Source organism: Typopeltis vanoorti, chromosome 5 (genome assembly GCF_054136105.1).
Source record: "Typopeltis vanoorti isolate ZY-2024b chromosome 5, IOZ_Tvanoo_1.0, whole genome shotgun sequence".
NCBI lineage: Eukaryota > Metazoa > Arthropoda > Arachnida > Uropygi > Thelyphonidae > Typopeltis > Typopeltis vanoorti.
Genome location: NC_143553.1, coordinates 100,171,483 through 100,192,714, shown reverse-complemented (window position 1 = coordinate 100,192,714; position 21,232 = coordinate 100,171,483). Strand labels below are relative to the sequence as shown.

The 21,232-nt window shown below is 34.2% G+C and overlaps 1 protein-coding gene across 1 annotated transcript in view; it reads left to right on the top strand.

Annotated features, from left to right (window-relative positions):
- LOC150106689 (gem-associated protein 5-like) overlaps positions 1 to 21,232 on the top strand; it is a 560,402-nt gene that overhangs the window by 243,475 nt on the left and 295,695 nt on the right. The window contains exons 11-12 of the mRNA XM_090392643.1: positions 12,486 to 12,679; positions 15,817 to 15,962. Of these exons, the coding sequence (XP_090248769.1) occupies positions 12,486 to 12,679; positions 15,817 to 15,962 (340 nt within the window). The remainder of the gene's footprint in view (positions 1 to 12,485; positions 12,680 to 15,816; positions 15,963 to 21,232) is intronic.

Genomic DNA, 21,232 nt, shown 5'->3' with positions numbered 1-21,232 from the left:
TCTCAATAACAGAAATTTTCATATGCTTTTTTTTAATCTTGGAATTTTAACTGCTGATTTATACCTTAAGTTTTGCTCTATGTAATGCTACATTTATACCATATTTAATATTCTGAACAGGCTTTTCCCTTATGTGAAAAACTTAGTCCTTATTCTGTTTCCATTTATCAATTGTTTGTTGTAAAGTAAAACTCTAGTTATCATAATCCACTTTATATTAATCCAAGTTTCATGAAAGTTCATCAGATAAACAGTTCATTGTAAAACAGTTATCAAAAAAAAGCAACAATTCCACCAATACTTTCTTGCTGAATGTTGTTTTAACGAGTTCAACATTACTTAAGAGGTGGATAATATAAGTAGACTATATCAATCATTGTTTTGTTGTATTTTAGAACATTGTTTTATAATATTTACATACTACTTCATAGCTTAGTGATGCATTTGTGTGAAACACTGCCTTGTTTTTGGTTATACACTTTACACATAAAGATTTGTTGTTGTTTTTTAAATTTTTCCTGAATAGATGATCTTATCAAAAGCCAATTTTTTTATTTTTATTTATTTTTTTTAAACAAAGGTCAGCTATAATTCATTACGTCTGGACAGAGTTATTTCAATGCATATTTTTAACATATCCTGTTGCAGAAAATAGATTGAAAATCGGAATGCATCAACAATTTTTTATAACATTTCAAATACAATATCTGATTAGGATCAAAGCCAAATTATTGAAAAGATACTTGTGCATTGCCATTAAAGAATGTGGATAACTGACTGGGGATTCTGACATAATGTCCAATGTTCACCTTCATGTCTCAGTAGTAGGTATCCACTAGATATATAATGACTGAGGATAGGCTGGCAATTTGGACTTAGACAACCAAACTCTTTATTGGCTCAAACCACAAATAATAGCTGCAGCATGATGGGATTTCATGCCGGCTAGGACATCACCCAGGTAAACAAGACCCTAATGATTTTGTCAGCATTTTTTGGGAAGTTTTATGCATCTGTATTTGTTTACATTAGGTTGATTTCTGAGTGCCACTGCAGATGTCTTTCCTTTTTAAATTTACTATGGTGGAGCATGGTGGTTTTCTTCCAGAGGATCCTGTGAGTTGTGTCCAATACATCGCTTGCAAGGCCAGATTGACCATAGTCGCGATTGCAGATGTAAGATTTGTGTTCATCTAAATGGATAGTTTTTTTTTATATTTTTTTAAATTTATTTTTATTTTTTTATATAACGAAACGTGGTGAATTTATCACTAAAAACACACGTAATAACCACAGTAATGACTATTTGATTCATAAATATTTCATCCCAAGTATCTTGGGACATCATCAGTACAGTAGTTTAAAGAATACTAGGAATAACATACAGTTAGGGTGCATAATTACAATGGAATCTCAATATACGTGTAGTAATGTGTTATAGAAGTAAATTAAATTTAACTGGGAAAAAAAAAAAAAAAAAAAATATATATATATATATAAAGATTATTTTACACAATTTTGTATGCCAATTTCACATACTTTAGGAATAGTAAGAACATCGTTGCGGTTTAAATTTGGTCTGTGTAGTAGGGCCTCAGCACTTTCTTTATACAAACGTTCATATTTAAATAAAGATCTGTGTAAAAGTTTCAACTTCTCCCAATGGATCTATGGTTTGGATTTTCAACTCCGTGTTGGGAAAGACCAAATTTCTGCGGTTTGAAAAGACGAATGTGGTCTTGATGTTCCGAGATGCGTTTCTGAACAGACCTACCTGTCTGACCAAAGTAAGACAATTTGCAGGAGCATGGGATCTCATAAATGCCAGGTAACATCAGAGGAGAGAGTTTGTCCTTAGGAGACGGTAACAAGTTATAGATTTGGTTGATAGGTTTGTAAGTAGTGGCAAAAAGTAATCTACGATGTCAAACCTTCGGACTTAAATATCCCACCATCAGAATTGAAAGCTCTTACATCCTTAAAATGGAAAAAAAATAACAGAAAAATGGGTAGTCAATTTATCTAACTGTCCACTAACAACAGACGAATTAAATGTTCTAGCAAGAGGTCATAAATTTGCAATTTCACCCAGTGTTTCCCATATCTAGATTTCATACATAACATAGAGAGAAACATCTGCCATCTTTCCAGTATTGAAGCCAACAGACTTCATTTCGCAGTAGCAAAAGTAATCTACAATGCCAAACCTTCAGACTTAAATATCCCACCATCAGAATTGAAAGCGCTTACATCCTTAAAACGGAATAAAAATATAATCATTACCAAAGCTGACAAAGGGAATACCACTTCATATGACCAAAAAATGAATTTATTACTCCGAGATCATAATACTTACGCCAAACTGGATTATGATCCTACCAAACATCAACTCAGAAAATTAAACAAGTTGCTTGATGTAACCCCCTGCTTAGATGAAGAAACAATTAAAAAACTGAAGACATACCATGCAAGACCTCCCAGAATTTATGGCTTACCTAAGCTTCATAAAATTAATGTTCCTCTCAGACCAGTCGTAGATTCTATTAGCAGTCCAACTTACAAGTTATCAAGATTCTTATCTAATCTTCTCCGTCCTCATATAGGCCACTCAGCCTCTTCAGTAAAAAATTCCACCAAGTTTCATGCAAAAATAAAAGACATTCAATTGTTAAAAACTGATTTGTTAATTAGCTTCGACATTGTCTCCCTCTTCACGAACATTCCCCACAAAGAAACAGTAGAATTGTTAATTCAAAAATTTCCTTCTGATATAGTTGAATTATTCAAATTTGTTATTACATCTGGTTACTTCATCTGGAAAGGTCAAACTTACAAACAAGAAGAAGGAACAGCAATGGGATCTCCTTTATCACCAAACTTAGCAAACCTGCTTCTAGAACACCTTGAAGAAAAAATATTCACTTTTGAACCCAAACCAAAAATTTGGTTATGATGTGTCGACGACATATTTACAGTCTGGGATCATCCCGAACAGGAATTACAACTGTTTCTAGATAAAATAAACCTTCTTCATCCTCGCATTAACTTTACACTAGAAAAAGAATCTCCACAGGGTATCTCTTTTCTGGATTTACACATTCAAAGAAAAGAAGACGGTTCCATCGCCACGTCTGTCTATCACAAGCCTACATTTTCAGGTCGCTACATTCACAATTCTTCCACTCATCGTCCATCTCAGAAATTTGGCATCATTAAATCACTAGTTTCCTGAGCACACAAATTCTGCTCCTCTAAGATTCTCTAAACCAAGAACTAGAAATAATCAAAAATACAGCTATACTAAATGGATATAATCTTAAAACAACTCAAAAAATCATCAGTCACCTTCCCACACATCAAACCAGACATAAGGTATGGGAATCCTATAGACAGGAAGAAGTCTATAGGATTCCCATACCTTATGTCAAAGGCATCTCCGAACGTCTTTCAAAAATTATGAAGAAATACAATTTTGCCACTACTTACAAAAACCTATCAGCCAAATCTATAACTTGTTACCTTCTCCTAAGGGCAAACTCTCACCTCTGATGTTACCTGGTGTTTATGAGATCCCATGCTCCTGCAAATTGTCTTACTTTGGTCAGACAGGTAGGTCTGTTCAGAAACGCATCTCGGAACATCAAGACCACATACGTCTTTTCAAACCGCAGAAATCTGGTCTCTCCCAACGCAGAGTTGAAAATCCAAACCATAGGATCCATTGGGAGAAGTTGAAGCTTTTACACAGATCTTTATTTAAATATGGCCATTTATATAAAGAAAGTGCTGAAGCCCTACTACACAGACCAAATTTAAACCGCAACGATGTTCTTACTATTCCTAAAGTATGGGAAATTGTCATACAAAATTGTGTAAAATAATCTTTATATATATATATTTTTTTCTATCCCCCCCCCAGTTATATTTAATTTACTTCTATAACACGTTACTGCACTCATATTGAGATTCCATTGTAATCATGTGCCCTAACTGTATGTTATTCCAGTATTGCTTAAACTACTGTACTGATGATGTCCCAAGATACTTGGGATGAAATATTAACGAATTAAATAGTCATTACTGTGGTTATTACATGTGTTTTTAGTGATAAATGGATAGTGACCGATCTACCGTCTGTCCAAAGTAAGCTAACTTTCAGGAACAGGGTACTTTATATACTCCAGGCAATGAGAGAAAAAGGAGCTGATCTTTGGTAGAACAGATAAGGGTAGCAAGTTTCTGGTGGGACTTAAAGGCTGTATAGTGGTTGTACTTTTTTAAAGACCTGACTATTTTTTCTAGTGTGCCACAGATGTGGGGAATGGTGATGGCATTTCTGAAATCCTTCTGAAGATATGGCTGAGGAATGGGGGAAGAACTCATAATTTTTTAAAATTCTAATCACTGTAGCCATTGGATAGGAAGGTGTTGTCTATATGGTTGAGGTCAGTTGAAAGAGAGGTTCCACTTTACTAAAGATTATAGGCTCTGTTTGAGTTTTAATGATGCCATTTTGTTGAGAGAGGTGGTGGTAGGAAAGTTTGTGAATGTGTTTTCTATATACAATGAAGGAGAGGTTACCATTAGGAAGTCATGTTACTAAGTTGTCTTGGAAGGGTGAACAATTGTTATTTTCCTTTTCCATCATAATGTAGATTCTTGGATGTAGACTATTCAGGTCACTGAGGAAGGAGTCGAATGTGTCTGGACCGTGAGGCCAAACATCATCCACATATCTTAGCCAGATAAAAGCTTTGAAAGGGCTGAGTCTGTGACTTGTTTTTCAAAATTTTCCATGTAAAATTTGGCAGGTGGGGGGGGGGGGTTAAGAGGGGAGAATTCATTGGGATTCCCTCTGTCTGTCTGTAAATTTTGTTCTTCCAAGAAAAATAACCAGAATTGATTACAAAGGAAAAGAGATCTAAGATATCAGAGGGAAAAACGTTTTTTAAGAGTGTTGGGGTGTCATATAAGGGAATATTGGTAATCAGTGAGGTGATGTCGAAGCCAGCCAGTATATCTGTTGTTGTTTAGATTAACTCAAATCTTATATCTGCAATCACAACTGTGGTCAATCTGGCCTTGCAGACTATGCATTGAATACAAACCACAGGATCGTCTGGAAGAAACCACCAAGGTATCTGCTAAATGCTGCTGTATTATTTTAAAATTTCTTTCTTCCACTTGTTTCTGCCTTTCCACATCTATCTTTATGTTGATGTTTCTAATAATATTATTGCATTCTATACCATTGTGTTGGTTTGCTATGAAACCTCTCTCTTTATACAGGTCTTTTAAATTTTATTCTATTTTACTGCTTGTTTGAATTTTAACCACATTTCTCAGTTCCAGATAACATTATTCCAGTTTGAACAGAGAGAGAGAGAGAGAGAGAGAGGGTTTGATGTTTGGTTGAAAAGATCAGTGGGAAATTTGGTGGAAGTCTCCATGGTTTGGAACTGATCTCTTGTTCCATGCAGTGGAATTTAAGTGCAACTGGATTATGAGCTGATGTTGATGTCAAGATGTTTTATCTGAATTACCCTATTTACAAGGGAAGAAGAAATATAAATTTGACTAAGGCAGGTACCAATACCTTGATTCATGTACATGTAAGCATGGAGATTAGAATTGTGAATCTTCATATGTCTTCTAGTTGAGCATTGTCAAGACATATTTTTAACTATGCATATCCCACTTTTCTACTTCTGGGACTTGATGAGAGATGAAAAGCAGCCAGCACCTTTTGCTGCAATTTTAATGTGGTTCAACTGCCATAATAGTTGCTATGCATCCCACAATTTCAACATGACTGGCAAGGATGCAAATCACATTGCCACTGAAGAATTTCATGAATTTCTCTTCAAAGCAGAGATATAGAACATAGGTTCCTAAACTTTTTCAGGCCACCGCCCACTTTGCAAGACATAAATTTTGTAACACCCCCATTATAACAGTTTTCCGCATTTTGCCATTTGATATTTTTGACGTAAATAGCAACTAATGATACATTACTGCTTGTGCCTTTAAATTTTTAAAAAGAAGTGGCCAATATGTGCTTCATCTTGAACACAGTTATTGCTATACCGATTTTGGTGAAACGTAGCTCATATGTAAAGATTGTAAAATGTACGCTCGAATAACATTATGCACAGTTTCATACAATGGCTTAAATATGAAAATGTGGAATACAATTAAGAGATTCCATTGCATTAGTAAGAATCTTATTGTAATAATTAAAACACCATTAAATATATTACAAAATTGTTTATTTCTAACTTATAAAGTAAAAATACAAAGCAAAAATAACAAATTAATGTGAAGTTTCATACAATGGTTTAAATATGAAAATTCGGAATACATATTAAGAAATTGCAATTGCATTACATTAGTAAGAATCTTATTGTAATGATTAAAACAGCATCAAATGTATTAGATGGTTTATTTCAAACTTACAAAGTAAAAATACAAAGAAAAAATAACAAATTAATGTGAAGGATGAGCCTGGTGCATTTTTAAAAATTTGTTAATGTCGGGTTCAACTTTCGTTAAAAACAGTCGTAAATCGCCATGCTCAGTTATATGCAATCGGTTCCTTTTCTTAGATAGTAAATTCACTACAGCACTAAACCCACGCTCAGCCAAATAAGAAGATGGAAATGCAATTAAAAATTTCTGCCCTATTTCCCATAATCCAGGGTACAGTGTCAATATTGATTTTTGAAGCCAGAACTCTTGGTATCCAGTTTTGAATTTTATTTTTAGTTCTTCATTTGTTGTGAGTTCTATGAGTTCCACTTCTAAATTTGATGATCCTGCTGTGCTTACATGTGAGAAAGGATCTAGAACCCAATTTGGTATATTCATAACTAAGATGAAAAGCCAAACGTATAGTGAATTCGTATAGTGACGGTATGTAAGTTCTTTTCACTAAGCTTTGATATCTTCCAGGTCTACCTACTCACTGATGAGACCTCAAAAAAGGTTGAAACCGGTCTGGGTAGTGACCTCTCCTCATAATGTAATGACAGTATTACATCTCCTAGGAGCTGTGTTTTACATTGCTCCTAAGAGATGATATCTCCTAGGAGCAATGAGAGAATATCAAGAATAGTGAGGGATCTTGCTCCACCTTTGCTTCGAATTACCTTCGATAGTTTTTCGGCATTGAAACTCATAGATCGTAGTTCTTGATCTTGAGTTTCACTTACTGGCTATATAACAACATAGGATTTTTATCCCTTTTATATTTATTGGTATATTCATGTTTAGAATATCCTTGAATCGCTCATTGAAAGCAGCATGGAGACCCTCCAAGTGTTGGCAGTATGTAAATAAATCTTCCTTTTTGAGAGACACTGCTGATAAATTTGAAAAGTGGCTATATTCCCCTTGGCCCATATTCTGCTTGAACAGAAGAAGTTTCCCTACAAAAGCGGCAATAACGTTTTTTGTTTTAATTCAACTCAATTCATCACCTTGTAGTTGTAGATTGACTTCATTAAATATTTTATAGAGTGTCAAATAAGCGATGTCATTTTTGGATATAATCCGGTTTGCCCGCAATCCGTCGTCTCTGTTTTCTAGGAACTCTAGTACTGAATCAAACAAATTGTATAATTGATTCAGACAAATACCTTTTGAAAGCCAGCGAACTTCTGTGTGAAGCAGCAAACGATTGAAATCTTCATCCTTTGCACTACAAAGTTGGCTAAACAATCTGTCACTTAATGAATTGCTTCTAATCTCGTTGACTACTTGAATAACGTAATGGAGCGATGTGTGCAGGCGTTCACTTAAATTTTTCGTAACCAAATGTTGACGATGAAGAACACAATGTATAGGAGTACATTTAGTACTGCTTGTTTCAAATGCACTATGAAACAAATGCAGCAATGACAGGGTGCCCTTGTGGCACCCTGTCATTGCTGGAGCACTATCAGTAGCAGCAGACAAAATATTACGAATAGGAATGTTCTCTCTTGAAAAAACTTATTCATGATATTAAACATAGATTCTCCTTTTGTATCCACTTCCAAGTTTCTTAGCAAATAATAATTCTTGACAAACTTCTTCTTTTATGAATCATACGTATGATAAGAGTAGTGGTTCATTATTTGGGAGAGTTGATTCATCGAGTTGAATGGAAAATTGGCATGTCTTCAAATAATCGCACAATGCTTTTTCAACGTCTTCAGCCATTTCATCGATTCTTCTTTGCACTGAATTATTGCTCAAAGGAATTTTCCTGATGATATCTGATGCTGGCTTATGAAGCAAAGTGTTTATTACTTCTTTTACTGCCGGCAAGATTAATTCCTCACCAATTGTGTGTGGTTTTCCCGCTTTTGCGATTAATAATGAAATATTATAAGAGGCTTGTAATCCGTCATTATTCTTGTTTAGTGGACGACGTAAAAAGTTTTGATATAGTTAGATGCTTAAAATATTTTTCTTCTAGTACTTGAAAATAGGACAAATCTTTATCCTTTTTGTCAGCATGCATTTTAGTCAAATGCTCTTGTAGCCTAGAAGGCTTCATTTGAAAACACATTTTGGCAAATCAAGCACATGGGTAATAATTGGTTCGTAGGAGACTGAATAAAACCATATTTCAAATACTCAATACTGTACTGTCGACATTTCTTCTTATATTCAGACATAATGAAGTAATAAAATTTGTAAAAATATTCACAAAATAAAAGATTTAATTTACACTTTGTATGACTCCACTTATCTATCACACTTTCGACTGATGATTGTGGCAAAGCACACAAGAAATAATGAAACTTATTCCTAAACCACTGATATTTATAGATTTGAAATCTAGCCCGAATCGACTTGCATGCATTGACTTGTTTGCGATACCATCGTACTCGTGCTTTGAACAAACGTGTGGACAGACTTATGTGTTCGTCGAACATGTTTTTTATTATTTTAACGGTATATATTAGAACACAGAAACTAAGTAAATAATTAATTTATTATAGCAGCAATAATATCAGCAATAAGTTAATAAATTAATTATTTACTTAGTTTCTGTGTTCTAATATATACCATTAAAATAATAAACAACATGCTTTGAACAAGTCACTGCAAGCACCCATATTCTTGTCAAAACATGCTGAATTGAGTGAATTACCTACGTAATAGTTGACCGACATACTACTAGTTAAGACTCGTTTGCTACATGGATAGACTAAAGCTTGTATGGCACGATCAATTTTTACAATAGCAAAAAATGAATAAATTTTTAAGTATATAAAAAATAGAAGTTAAAATATCCTGTATGACACGTTCAATTTTTTATTTTGCACGCAAGCGCATTTTGTTCGTCCGACCACGACATTGTCCGAATAATTATAAATAATAATTAATAAATAAAATAATTACATAAGATATAAACAACAAACCTACAAAACATAACCATAGAAAACAGTATAATAAGTTTCGAATAATATTTGCTTTGTTTTTTCCCTCTAGTTAGCAATATAAGTTAGTACTAACTAGGCTAACTAAAATTTATGATTTTATTTCTTTCTTGCCATTATTATTTTTACTCGTAATATTAAATTATATAAAATTGGGTTTATTTTTGTACAAATCAATTAGAAAAGTGGTTTTATATATTTTATATATATTTTGAAATGAAATATAACGAATATATTTGCTATTGTAAACATAATCTATTATACACACATATATACATGCTCTATTTTCTCATTGACATAAAAAATTGATATCTATTTCTATTTAACATGGTAAATTTTCAAATGATTAAATAATTGAAATAGAAAATTGATAAAAAAAATTGATCACGTAAGATGGGCATAAGATGAATTAAAATGCAATATTTAAATTTTAAATGATTATCTAATCACAAAATCACGAAAATAATTAATTTTTAAATATATATTATTAATTTCTTCTATAAAGAGCCACCAACCCCTAGACCGCCTGAACGCCCCCCCCCGAATGCTTCTGATCCCACTATAGCCCCCCCCCCCCCAGAAGGCTTCAGCGCCCACGGGGGGGGGGGGGTACCACCCACTTTGGGAACCTATGATATAGAAGGAGGAGGTTATACATTGAGAAGTTGCAATACGAAGTTGAAAATTACAAGTCAGGTTTCCATTGAAGGATTATTGAAAAAACAGCCTTCATTCTCCTATGAGTCTTCAACTTTCAACATGCCAGCCAAAGATGTGGTTACGATGTATTAATCGTGAAAATAAAGAACTACTTTAATAATTTTTTGTTTTATGCATACTAGATATTTTATTTACTACATTTATGTTTTACTATGTATGACAAATAGGCGCATTTTCTATTAAACTCATTTTCAAAGAATGGAATCTCACTCGTTTGGAATCACAACCCCTATTATCCCATGTTATAAGTCTCCCATTTTATGTAATTTCAACATACGTGATGATTCTCAAGAATGCAACCCCTGCAGCTAAGGAGAGTTACCTGTACAACAGAAAATTCACACTTTAAACCAAGACTTTAAAATCAAAAGAGAGAGAGAGGGGTACAGATTACTTCAAACCGAAAGATCAAATTGGATGTTGGAATGTGAGGACTATGTATGAAACATCAAAAGCAGCCAGTATAGCCAAAGAAATGAAAGACTACAAAATTTAAATATTAGGAATAAGTGAGACAAGATGGAATGGACAAGGATTGATCCAGTTGAGTTCAGGAGAAGCAAAGTGAACATGTGAAAGGAATGGCAGTAATGATGCCCAGTAAAGCAAGAGCAGCAATAATGGAATGAGAACAGTTGTAATTGCAGAAAGATGCATAAGAGCAAGATTTAACTCAAGATTCTATAAAGTGACAATTATAAATGCATTTGCATCAACTAATAATGTATATGAAAAAGAAAAATATGAATTTTGTGATATATTACGAAAAACGATATATGACACAAATCCTAGAGATTTAATTATAGTAGGGATCTAAATAAGAGATAATCATACAGTTAGAGAAATGTTAATGGGAAAGAGGGTTAAAGAAATATATATAATAGGATATAACATATAATTATATATATATTATAATATATATACGTGGGCTATTCAATAAGTAATAAGACTAATTTTACTGTGGCGAAACCACTCATCACAATATTAATTTCTGTGGAATAAAGAAATGTTGCTGTCTGTATTAACAAAAGAGGTTGATAGATGGCGTACACGGGCTGATGTGCCAGAGTGTCACGTGACTAAATGCAAGCTTGTTTCATGTGCCTATGAGGCGCGACCAGCCTTCGAAATTGAAGCATCCTTGGAACAGCATTATGCGATTAAATTTTGTGTGCGTTTGCAAAAATCGCCATCGGACACTTTTAACATGATACGCGAAGCTCTCCACGATGAAGCAATGTCAACGGCAAGTGTTTTTCGCTGACATAAAACTTTTAAGGAAGGATGGCAAAATGTGGAAGATCTTGAACGTGAGGGAAGACCTTCAACGTCCATCACAGAGACAATGATCAACACAACAGCGATCATCATCAAGCACGTCAAAAGGAAGCATCCACAGCTGAAGAATGGCTTCTTATTGCACCACGATAATGCAAGGCCACATATTGCTGGTTGTGTAGTGGACGTTTTGCAGAAGAACAACACAGATATCCTACCACACCCTCCATACAGTCCTGATCTCACACCGTGTGATTTCTGGCTGTTTCCTCAGCTCAAGAAACCACTAAGAGGCTGCCATTTCGAAAGCAACAAAGCATGTGTAAAAGCTACGGAGGTGGTTTTGAAAGAACTCTCAAAAGACGGACTTTCACATGTGTTTAAGAAGTGGATGCAACGTTGGGACAAATGCATCGCGTCTCACAGTAGTTACTTCGAAAATGACCATGTAAATGATGACGATTAAAGGTAATCTGTTTTCTGCATAAATATAGTCTTATTACTTATTGAACAGCCTACGTATATAGGAGATGTTACTGGATTTCTGCATGGCAAACGAATTAGTAAAAGGAGGATCCATCTTGAAGGCTGGTGTAAGACTACTTCCTTACTTATGGGAGTTGTAATGTGACTTGAAAAAGGTATATGTTGTTCTGTAGAACTGGTTTTTGAATTATGTAAAAAATTAAAAAATAAATAAAAATGCAAAAAAAAAAAAAAAAAACTCAGCCCACTCACAGTACTTATGCACTTTTGCCCTTTCATTGGTCATGAAAGCAATCAGGGTATTATACATAAACATCTTGAATGTTATTGATTTTTTTTTATTTAATTTGTCATTCTTCATTATTTTTTAAATAAAATTACACTTATATAATGTGGAAAATATTTGTTTACTGTGTTATTAGAAAATTTAATAAATTTTCAAGTAAAATAAGTTTGTTAAGTCATGTGAAAAAATAAAGAACAAAGATTCTAATTGTATAAATAATGCTACTGAGTTATATATATATATATATATATATATATTTTTTTTTTTTTTTTAATTTTCTCTAGATCTGTTGAAATTTATAATGGAAACACCTTTACTCTACTAGCAAAATTGCAGGCTCAAGCAAAAATAGTTTTATGCCTTCGTTGGCATCCTCTGTATACATCCGTTTCTTCTGCAAGATCTTCATTGCATACTTGGCTGGCTTGTTCATCCAGTGAAGCATCTATTCATGTTTTTGATTTGAAAGATGTGATAGGTAGTATTTGTCTCTTATATATTGTTTATAAATTCAACCCTTTTATCTGAACTTATAGTCACCATTAAATCAAGTGTCATTGCAGATTTGCATTTTTTTTTAAAAAAATTCAACAATTAAGTTTCATTAACAATTTAAAATATTTTGGATCTCCATGGAGTCATAAGACTTATTCCAAGGATGGTCCCATGTTCTTGTTCCTTCTCATTCTACCATATGAAAAATTTCCCCAGTATCAGTCTGGTAAATACCTCTCAACAACTTAAATATTTCACTCATAAATCCCCCCCCCCCAAAAAAAAAACTGCTATTCAAAACTGTATTTGCATCCCCTCAGACTGTTCTCATAACCAACATGCTATAATCCTGATATCATTTTAGTTCCTAAAAATTGTGCATTTTTGTCAAGTTGCTTTATTATGCTGTTTTTTCACAACAGCAGTCAAGATGAGGCTCATTTTGTAATGTTACAATCAATGCCACTGTTACAAGTATATTATATTCGATAAGAAACTATATATTCCGTTATTTTACCAGGCATATGGAAACTGGCATTTGTGTATGAAATATGTATGTTTATAATTAGTCTACTTTGAACCTAAAAGCTGGCTGAAAGTGTTCTTCTAAAACTAAGGTTAAAACCTCAGAAGTGTAAAACACTGATGGAACCGATAGTCTCTTTTGTCAGACCTTGGTATAGGTTACCACAATGAGGAGTTAGCCAAACTACAGCTTTATCAACCAGATTCCTGCCCGTATCTTTACGTTGATGGATCTATTAGTAGCCGTGTGTGTGTATGTGTGCGTGCGCTTCCTCATCCATCAAGTATTAAACTGTCACACTGCAATTAACTGTCTCAGACTAGAATTGAGGTATGGTATCCAGATCCCTCATGAAAACCTCCGTAGTACTAGGTATCACTAGTTGGTAAATGAGTTTCGTTGCTCAGTGTGATATTACCACTGAGCATATTAGAAACTTGAAGCAACAAGAAACCATGTTTGGATTCCGTAGCAAAGATCCAGTTTACCTCCCTGTGGGACACCTATTCTTAGTGGAAGGGATCTCTTGGTAATGGTACTGGTCCTTTTCATTATTCTTCTTTTCTTTGCTTTTCTTCCCGTATTCTTCACTCTGCTTCTCTTGAGTCTTTTTTTACTATCCTGTTTACCAGACCACCATCACTGGGATCCAACACCCTGCCACTGTGCTTGCCATGCAGTGCAACCCATGGACATCTGAAAGTGGGCAGTACTGGTAGTCTTGCATTACTTTGTTTCCTGCCCCTGGAGGGCCTGGCCAGGATCATTTGGCTAGTGGGCTTGCCTACAAGAGATGAGGCTTTTGCTGCTATAGTGTTTGGGGTAATTTTGGCATTCCACTCCTGAGCACAGTCATTGCTTGCCAGTCAGTGGGTGTCCATGCGTGGTGAGTGAGTAGCTCTGGCACTGAACAAAAAATGTCTTGAGCATGAATCCTTCATCCTCAAATATTTCTTTCAATAATGAAATACTATGAGTTGGCATATTGGAAAGAATTATAAAACTGGAAGAAAACTCACGTAAAAAACTTTATTAGTATAGAATTTTCTCGTAAGTATCTATAACTATATAAGGTCAATAATGTCCTAACTTATTTAAAAAAGAATTATATATATTTAGACAAAATATAGTTAGGAAAGATTAGTTGATTAAATATGATAAATAGTTATCTTACATTAGCTACTTAGGTGGTGACTTTTAGAATTGTTTGTTAATGGTTAATTGCATTCTGTGATCTTGTATTGATGATGCTTAGGTGAAAATTCTATGCTAATAAAGTTTTTTTTTGTGAGTTTTCCTCCAGTTTTATAATTCTCAAATATTTCAGGGTCTCTAACATGGTCCCAACCAAGTACTAATACTGTAGATACATCGTTTGATAATAGAAATAAGAAACAAAAGGTGTGATACTAGTATAAATCATCCGTGCAATAGGTGAAAAGCCAATAGGGAAAATGTCACCCTTCTTTATTCGAATTGCCTGGCAGGCTCTCCCAAAATAGTCAAAAAACTTCCCTTGGGTGATATCCTTGTGGAAACATATAGTCAGAAACACTCAGAAAAATTACTAAAGGCTACAACAGTGGATGGAATGCCAATTACAGTGACACCTCATAAAGCACTAAACTCTTCTACAGGAGTGATATCAGAATGGGATCTACTTGATGTTCCACATGAGGAGATATGTTCAGACCTTAAAAATCACGGAGTGACAGATATGAGGCGCATCCTGATACATAGGGATAGTCACTTGGTTTTGACCAGAAATATCATCCGTACTTTTGATACGCCTAATAATTGTGATACGTTATGTACATAATGTTTATTTTCGACTGTAGATGAGGGAAATAAAAACAAAACTACTGCTCAATTTAGTATTAGTATTCAGCACCAGCATATAAAATTACAAGTCCACTGAATCAATTGATGGTTTAGAACCTTTTTTCTCTTGTTACTTTTGTAGATGATGCAGTTTTCCCTAAATCATGAAATCCGTATTTTGCTTGCTATATGTATGTTGTTTACTAAGCACACAGAATTCAACCTGTTTTTGTAATATATAATATTTTAAAACATGAATCCTCAGTTTTTATTTATTTATTTTAAACCACAAAATAGCATTACTTTTTTGATTTTCTGTGCCATCAAAAAGTTCCCAGGTTCAAGTTTTACACAAAAATTCTACTGAAAAAATTATAACTGCATTCATTGAATTCACTGAATGTCTAAAAATGTGTCTGCATGATGAAAGAAGTAATTTAATTCTGTCATTGAGTTCCCATCTGATGGACAGTATGTCTATCAAATGGGAGACATATGCCCTAGTATGAATGCATTAATTATTTAGATACTGCAAATCATTTTATATAGCCACTATATCTATCTGGAAAATTGGTTATTACCTATATGACCAGTCACATTGATAATAGGTCAGAAACTGATGTGGCATTGAATAAAATGTGACTTACTGTATAATGTTTCTTTTCTATCTTATTTTCAACCTTTTCACTTTTTTTTTTCTCTTTATGAATAATTATTTTATTATATGATTGAATACTGACATCAGAATTAAAATTTGGCATTTTTTCATTCAGATAATGCAGATGATAATTGTCCAGTTACCATCATTACACAGTCAATGAGGCATTTGGTTGGTCACCATTATCGAGTAGTTTCCCTTGTTTGGTGTCCCCATCTAGAGGGCAGGCTGGCATCTGCTTCTTATGATAATTCAGTGCAGGTATGCATTCTGATAAGCATTACTTGTATTTCAATATTCGTTCATAATAAGCAAAGCGAAAAAATGTGGCTACTTATATGTAAATATTTCTTTTTATTTGAATATTCTTTCATAATGAGCAAATGAGAAAAATTTTATTATAGAATGGTAAATATTTATACTGTGCAGATAACTGAATATGCAAACAGCACAAAGCTGGTCTGGTTTCAACATCTTTATTTCTTTCCAAATATTTTTTTTTTTTTTTTTTGCAAATTAATTTTAAAATTGGCAAGCTGTTCTTTTGAATTCTGAATTCCTTTTAACTTCAGTGGATAAGTTATCTTTGGCAAATTTTGACAAGCTTAGCATGAGCATTGTCAATCTGTTCATGAATTAATGCTGAGCTTGCCCATATATAGATATTTTTGACTTTAGTAGAATGAAACTTCTGTTTGAATTTTAGACAGTTGATGTGGTATTTATGTCATGGCATCGGCATTGGGTTTACCAAAACCAAAACTGCTATCACTTTGTTACAAGAAGAACTATCTAAAATACTAAATCCAGAACTGTGGATGATCCTGTACACCATCTTTGAAATTGTATCGGCAAATATTAGTGTCATCAATAATCAATACTAAGATATTGACTTTTGACAAAAACAGTCAAAAACCAAAGTCCTCCAATAGTGTCGCACATACCAGCCAAAATAATGAGATGAATTTGTCATTACCACCACTTATAGCTCACTCATACCTTCATTTGGGATCATAATTTTCATCACTCCTAAATGGGTAGCTGTTTCAGAAATCATGACCATCACTGCACAAAATACATGCCATCTACCATCTGTTTCCTGCAGTGACTAACAATATATGTTTGGGGGGGACTGCATTTGAATAAAATCCAGACTTCCAAGAGCAACATACCCTAAAGAAATCTTAGATGAAAAAAAAACAAAAATCATTAAAATCAAACTGGAGCAGGTTAGGGTAATGCAACTGCCATTATGGGTGTATAGAACATCTGTATTAAAATTCTGAAATCCCACAAGATTTAAAAAAAAAAAAAAAAAAATGAATTGAATTTAAAATTAAGTTAATTATGTGGTATTATTTTATAAAGTTGTTAATTAAAGTTGTGTTTCCTTTTGTATGTCTTGAGCATGATATTTTCAGATGTAATTTTTATCTTTAAGCAATGTCTTGCTTAACTATAAAATAAATTTATTTAGATCAGGAAATAATTATGATAATTGTATTAATATAATTCATTATTGAAATTGTAATACTGTATGCCATTATGAGAAGCAACAAATTGTCATCATGTTCACATTACGGAAATGATTAACTGAACTTACCTCTGCATTTAATAATATGAAAGGAAGAATTGTTATAATTTCTCTTATTTTTATTTCAAAATTATAAATAAATAGCTTCTCTGCACTGTGAAATGGAACTATATTACCATTTCAAGCCAAACACTGAAATCAATGGCAGTGCACAATGGTAAACTGAAGCAGAAGTTGAATTTCTGTATTTCCAAGCCTGTGTGGAAATGAAAAGAATATTTAACAGATATCATTCAGCATTAGCTGTTTCAAGGAGAAGAAAAGACCACAAAAGATGGAGAAATGTGAAAAATGGACAATTTAAAGGAAATCCTTGAAAAAAGGGTGTGTGAAGTTTACTGTAGTCATTAATCTATGTAGGCTTTAATCAGCTAAAACACTGAAACAAACATTTCTTTTCTCTTCATATAGAAATGGGCAAGTAAAATTCATTTCTGAATCATAACGTCCTGTTTTATTTAAGAAACTCCATCAGCAAAGTGATTTGAAATTTTGGTGTGGTTTTAGTTATTTCTTCAATGAAGGTTTCCTGAAACATTCATATAGAAATTAAATTCACTCTAAAATGATTAAACTTGATATGATTTAGTAATTTATTATTATTATCCCAAGACCCCATGGAGTCATAGACTCATCTAGGAGGTCCTTTTGTCATACAGACAGCTCATCATAATGCACCTTAAACACACTCAAATTCTCTGTAGATACTACTGTCTTGAGGCAAAGCATTCCAATCATTCACAGCTATGCATGCAAAAAATCTACTTCTCTTATAAAACCTCTCCAAATTGATCTTATAACAACTGCTTACTAACTTGTAGAGCTCTATCATATCACCCCTCTTCCTCCTATCCACTAGACTGTAAATTGCATCTTCTCAACATTTCCTCATATTCAGCATTCCAGAGATCAGAAACTACCTTAGTCAGTCACCTGTGGACCCTTTCCAACATCTCTTCATCCTTTTGAAAACCAGGTGATCAAATTTGGGCACAGTAGTTCATGTATGGCCTAATCAAAGGCTTATACAATGGAACAACAATCTCCTTACTTCTTCGAGTCAGTGTCCTCTACATCATTCCCAGAATTCTTTGTGTTGTCCTCAAAATTTTGGCAAAGTGTCCCCCTAAATTTCAGATCCTTATCCATTATCACCCCAAGATCCCTTATTTCATCACCTCCAACAATATATCCCAACAAGCATAAATACTACATCCCATCTTTGTTTCCCAAATTTTAAAACCTTAATTTTGCAACATTGAACTTGCATTCCCATTTCTGTGTTCATTCACTCAATTTATTCAAATCTTCTTGTAAGGCAATGACACCTTTACTCGTCATGGTTTGTCTCAACTTTGTATCATCTGCAAACTGAATATCCCCATCCATATCTTTGCGAATATCATTAACAAATAAGTTAACCAGCAATGGCCCTAAAACAGATCCCTGAGGCACACCACTAGTGACTTTTCTCTTCCTGGATATTGCTTCCCCATACACAACTTGTTGATACCTATCAGATAGCCAGTCTCCAATCCAATGCACTAGTCTAATATCCAACCCTATCTGCTCTAGTTTGACTGTCAACTTATCATGAGGTACTCTATCAAAAGCCTTTGCGAAATCCAAGTATATTACTGTGTATCCTTCTCTTCTGTCCAAGGAAGCAGTCACTTTATTGTAATAAGTAAGTAGATTACTAAAACATGACCTCCCTTTACCAAATACATGCTGTCCATCAAAGATAATACCATTGTTGTCAACCCAACTCTGGATCCTAGTTCTCACAAGCTTCTCCAACAACTTAACCACAACACCTGACACACAGATAGGCCTATATTTTGATGCTCCTTTATGAAATGGCACAATCTTGCCCTCCTTTCACTCCTTAGGAACTTGGCCGAGTGCAAGACTCGTATTAAAAAAAATATGTCAAGGAAGGTGTCAACTCCCTGGCACATTCTTTCAGAATACGTGGTGATATATTATCAAGTTCCACAGCTTTATTAACATCTAATTTACTCAACTCCCCATACACCTCTTGCTCACTTAAAGTCAGTCTCTCCTCCCCATCATCAACTGCTCTCAATCTCTCCATGAAGTCACATTCACAAGATTGAAAAACCTTTATGAACTGCTCATTAAAGTATCTCCACCCCACATTCCTCAACAGCTGTCTTTATACCATTTTCTGATTGTCCCTCAAAAACTCAAGGAACTCATTTTCTTTACTTCTAGTTGCTATCTTATCCATAGTTTAACCATAGTTAAAATCACCCATAATAATCACCTTTTTCCCATTTGCTTGGCTAATTTGATTATACATTTCATAGTCACTACCATCCACATTACCAGATCTATAACACCATCCAACTAAGTATTTCATTCTATTCACCTCTATCTCACACCATACTGCCTCAAAACCACTGGCACTGTTTCCCTCTTGCATCTCTACTTTGTATGGACATAACTCTTTCTCTATCGCCAATAGCACTCCTCGTCCCCTTTTTACCTTTTCTATCCTCACGAAACCCATCATACCCTTCCATCTCTATTCCTGTCAGGATATCATCCTCTTCCAACCATGTCTCACTTATTCCAACAATTTTTTGGTGAACAGACTCAATTAATGCAACCATTTCCCTTGACTTGTTTCTTACACTTCTAGCATTTGTATATAAACACAGCAGCTTATTCCTGGATCTATAGCTTATTCCACTGACACCACTTATTTGATGTGGCTTCTCGGTGCTTACTCGAGCATTTTGTTTTTTCCGTATTCATCTTCAAACCTTCTTCCAATCCAACTGTTTTCCCTTGATCCCAGGTCATCCACTTCCCTTTTTGTCTACACATGCATTCACATCCTCTTGGAGCATCTATCTTTCTCACGCTGTGTTCCTCTGTCCATCCTGAGCCTTCCTGTTTCCCTGTCTGTCTTGCACACCTGTTCTCCCATTCTCTATACTCATGCCACTCACTTCATACATAACCACCTCTTCAGTCTCTCCTGTCTTACTCTCCCATTCTTCCACATCGCTTACCACCACTTGATTAGATTCATTCTCTGCACTCGCTTCTCTACCTTCCAGCAGCACTCTCCAAGCGGCTCACACCAAAACCACTCAAATGAAGTCCATCACTCCTATACAGTTCACTTCGTCCTTTAAACTCATTCCACACATTAACAAACTGCACTTCTTTCTCCTCACACATTTCTGCTAACATATCATTCATAATCCTTTCTCTTTGCTCATCTCACCGTCATACCTGGGCAACATGCTTACTACCTTTCCCATCACACTATTCTCTCCCACTATTCTCTTTTATCCATCTCAACAACCTCCTGATATCCAATGTGATGATTTCTTTGTTTGCAGTCAAGTCATTTGTACTTATCACAACTACCAACTCTTTTGCTTGCTTACTTCTCATATCTAATGCCTTAATCACTCTACTCATTCTAACTCCAGTAAAACATAATTTATGCATCCTCTCATCTAGCACACCTTTACTAATTGAATTATCATACAATGTCACTCACGAGTATTTCGTTAACTCTTTTATGTCAACATTATTTGTTTTCATAATTTTCACTCTTCCATACATATCTCGAATTCTCTTAACTTCATTCCACATCCATTTCATGTCTTGCCTCATCTTACCCAACTCAACTTTTGAATCTTGCATCACATTTTCATTGCACTTTCACTGTCATGCATTCGTTTGAATTTTTGAACTTTCAAACCATGAGTCCTTCACCAGTCTTTATTCAGTGAAGCTTGTTGTTACTTTCATATTAAACGTAGTTCTAAAATGTAAACTGCTAATATGTTTTTAGTGATTTATTCAGTAGGCTTGCTATGACTTTTATATGGAAATTGAATCATGTTGTTGAAATTTCAGATAAACATAAGATATAATGTGTTCAGTATTT